Consider the following 3,972-nt stretch of genomic DNA (forward strand, 5'->3'; position numbering starts at 1 on the left):
ATTATACCATAAGATACTAACTACAACCACCATCATAAGTTAACATCATTCTAAATCAACACTCACAATCACCATCGTTAGTCATCACCACCACCAATTGTCATATAAAAATTTTAAAATATTTTATTGATATAGTATTAGACCAATTTAGTATTATATTTGAATTTTATATTCATTATTTTTTAAATAAAAATAAATTTTATACATTTAGATGTTGAAAAAACGAATAGCCTTAACTATTTACCATTTAGATCTAAATATAACATCTTAATATTCAAATATTTATTCAGATTCAAATATCTAAATTTAAATGCACATCTTAATATTTAGATGTATATTCAAATTCAAACATCTTAATTTTAATAAACACAAATAAGCTTACACTGACTGAATTGACTGAATCAAAATAAGACAACTCAAAGTCTAACTAACTAACAGGATTGCAAATTCTTCAACCTCTATTGGAAAATGACACAATAAATTGTCTGAGCTGGATACTCACCAACTAAAGATATATGTTAATGTCCAAGATTCTTTCCTACGTACCATAAGCATTTTTGTAACTTATGGTCTAACAAAATCCTAGATGCCTTTGATTCATTAAATTGATCGATCAGTGTATCACTTAAATTCTTTCCATATGTACAATATATATCTAATTTGTTTTTACCTCAAATCGATCCATTGATTCTAAGTCACCGTTGGTCATTGATGAACTAATTTCCAGTTTGGTTGACCTTTATAGGGTCCATGTGCATTTCAGAACTAGCTACGTACAATAAGGACATTTTTGCCTCTTACATCACCAACAGATCCACCCTCCACCCTTAACAAGAGTGACAAGGAGGATTTATCATACTTGGCACAAATCTAAATTAGTCAAATGGTAAACCATTTAACTAATCAGAGATCAGTTCAGCGCAAATTTGAATTAGTTGGACAATAAGTTTCAATATCATATGGTTAATTTAAAAAACAAAAATGTACTGTTTGCAGTATATGGTGGTCGAATCCATTGATGAGAAATGTATAAACAGTAGAAAACATAAAGAGCATATACACACAGAGACCATATTTGACACTAGAAAAACAAATCACTCAACATGAAAACTCAAAACTTTTTTTTTTCCTAATTTGCACCTAATTAACACATACTCCAACCAGCAATGCTCTCCGCCAAGACCAACTTATCAATCGTCACTCTTTCACCAAACCTATAAGAAAACCTCAGAAGACCTTGAGATTGAGCCGAGCCCTTGTGGACAGGGCAAGTCATGATAGCACTACCTCCATTAGCGTACGAATATTCGTAAAGCTCCTTCATAGACGTATGCACTTCCCCGATATATCGATCCCCGAGCTTCCTCTTGCAGTACAACTTAATGACTAACATATCATTAGGGTACTGGATCATCCACTCGGAAATTGTAAACTTCATGCTGAAGTTCCACGCCGGATTTATCTCCCCGTGCTTGTCCGTCGGGGTTCGTTTCTCGGTGTTAGGGTTGCTACCTACGGAAACCCTAGCATGGACTTTCATCTTGAATAGCTTTCGGACATCTTCAAGATCACTTGCTGATATTAGAGTTATTTCAAATTTTCTGCACTCCATATGTATATTGTTGGTTTACTTTGATTTTATGTTTATGAGGTAAGTTATCTGTACATAAATTTATATTAAAATATGTGCCACTCATGAGTATTGTGGGGACTACAGGAGACTTTGTTTTTTTCGATACAGGAGACTTTACATAGAGGAAAAAACTAAGCAAGCGCACTGGTCTTCTCTACGATTTGGACTTTTATTTTGTTTAATAAGTTTATATTATCCACCTTTGGGTTTGGATTGTTAAATAATCAAGAGGGGAATTAAATTAAAGAAGAGGATGAGTGTGCGCTGTAGACTTGTCGTATACTTATTACTCCCGCCATTTCTTTGGAAAATTTTAGTAAAGTAAATTTGTGATATGTATTATATATAATTATATTTTAAAAAAAAATTATATATGAGCCTCAGATTTGTATAATAGCAAATTTTATTAAATTGTAGCCGCGATTCGTAATTATGTTGAATTATAGCTATATTAAATAATAAACTAGTAATGCTTGTCAATTCGCGTAAATTTTCCTTAAAAGAATTATAATTTATACTTACAGTTAAGGTTTTTGTCACGACCCAACCCCGTAGACCATGACTAGTGCCCGACATGGACACCTGTATACATATTCTTTAACTATATGTTCATTTCACATCAAACTCAATATGGATCTTATAATGACCAAACTATGGTCTCGAAACCGTCACATAAATATTCATATAAATGCAAGCCGACAATGCTGCTATCACAATCATGATAATATCTGCAAGCCGGCAAGGCTGCTGTAAAAATAATATTCGCATACTAATGTTACACACACAACTTATCATGTTTGAATACGACCCACACACATGTCCACAGACCTCTAAGAGTTTCAATAGTACGATATGACGGGACAAGGCCTCGTCGTACCCTTAGTCAACATATTTATATATTTAGATTAGAAAAGATTTATACCAAATCTGGGCTCCGGAACAACGAAACTCTCCGAGATATCAAGAGGGAAATCTTAAGCTGGCGGCTCACCAAAATGAGTATCTACACCTACGGGCATGAAACACATCCCCCCGAAGAAAGGGGGTTACTACGGAATATGTACCGAGCATGTAAAGCGTGCAATACAGTAAAAGGATCATAACCAAAATATGGAGTACAGTAAATGTGTACAATATCCAGAATGCCAAAGCACTTGCCTTTGTAATATAATCATATTTGTCAATATCATATATCATATGCATGTATATATCGTACCCGGTCCTTAATGAGGGACTCGGTGAATAAGGTCATCATATGCCCTCCTGGCCGCCATATCATATCATCATTTCGTCATATCATCGTATCATCATATTGTCATACCATTACATCATCATATCATCATATACATATATGTACCATTTCCGGCCTTTTAATGAGGGACTTGGTGAATAATGTAGTAAAACTGTGCACGATAATATAACATTTCCTGTCTGGGACTCGGTGAAAGATATATTGAGACATGCACGAGCAAGTTAGTGAGAAACTATATGCAATTCAAAAGATTTTTTAAGGACTCAATAGAATAGTCAACACGAATCATTGTTCGCAAATTCAAATAATAGTCATGTCATATACCTTTCGGATGTCCCTATGGATTATATTAAAATAGAACTTTGAAATCGTGTGTACATATCAATATATATAAGACAAAACATACATTATGGGAATCAAGATCGATAGTCATTCTAGTAGCCTTAGGAATAGGAATTCCTTTGGAATCGTGTATATATATATATATATATATATATATCGTATATTCATTTCACAACAATCATGCCAAAAGAAAGAAGGGTTAGCTTCACATACCTTTAGCGCTTATTCGTCTCACAATATGTATACGCTTCTCAATAGTACTTCAACCTATATTAAGATGCCAACAACTACGGTTAAGCTACGGGGAGATTCAAAACGTATTCTAACGTTAGTAACTCCTTTCTAGATGTTTAGACGACGTTTTCTCTTGTATCCAAACCAACTACATACAACAACCCAACATCAATTATTATATGTTTAATACCAAATTCGGACAGCCCATATAATATTCCAAACAGTCCACATTCACAACATACAATAACGATTTACATACGAATACTACATCCTCAAGTTACTTCTATAGTTCGTAGCCTTAACGTTTGCATGTAACAACTTATAACAGCCCATCCAACATACAACACAATGCATAATCTTAATTATCATTAATCTTTCAAGTTAAATAACAACAACGTTTCAAAATAGCCCATACCTTACAACGCTAGATAATAGTGTACATGCAATTATGACACATACAATTTATTCTTGTTAATCTATAGTCATATTATTTCGTCGAAACGATTCTATA

The 3,972-nt window shown here is 33.5% G+C and overlaps 1 protein-coding gene across 1 annotated transcript; it reads right to left on the bottom strand.

Annotated features, from left to right (window-relative positions):
• Window positions 1-975: 975 nt before the first annotated feature.
• Window positions 976-1,631, bottom strand: LOC129903861 (protein SRC2-like). The gene has a single exon (XM_055979377.1). It carries the CDS (start codon window positions 1,610-1,612, stop codon window positions 1,145-1,147), a length of 468 nt encoding a protein of 155 aa, XP_055835352.1. The 5' UTR covers window positions 1,613-1,631; the 3' UTR covers window positions 976-1,144.
• Window positions 1,632-3,972: the final 2,341 nt, after the last annotated feature.

Source organism: Solanum dulcamara, chromosome 9, assembly GCF_947179165.1.
Source record: "Solanum dulcamara chromosome 9, daSolDulc1.2, whole genome shotgun sequence".
NCBI lineage: Eukaryota > Viridiplantae > Streptophyta > Magnoliopsida > Solanales > Solanaceae > Solanum > Solanum dulcamara.

Coding starts and splice junctions, on each gene's coding strand:
- LOC129903861 (XM_055979377.1), bottom strand. CDS start 1,612: ATGGAGTGCAGAAAATTTGAAATAACTCTAATATCAGCAAGTGATCTT.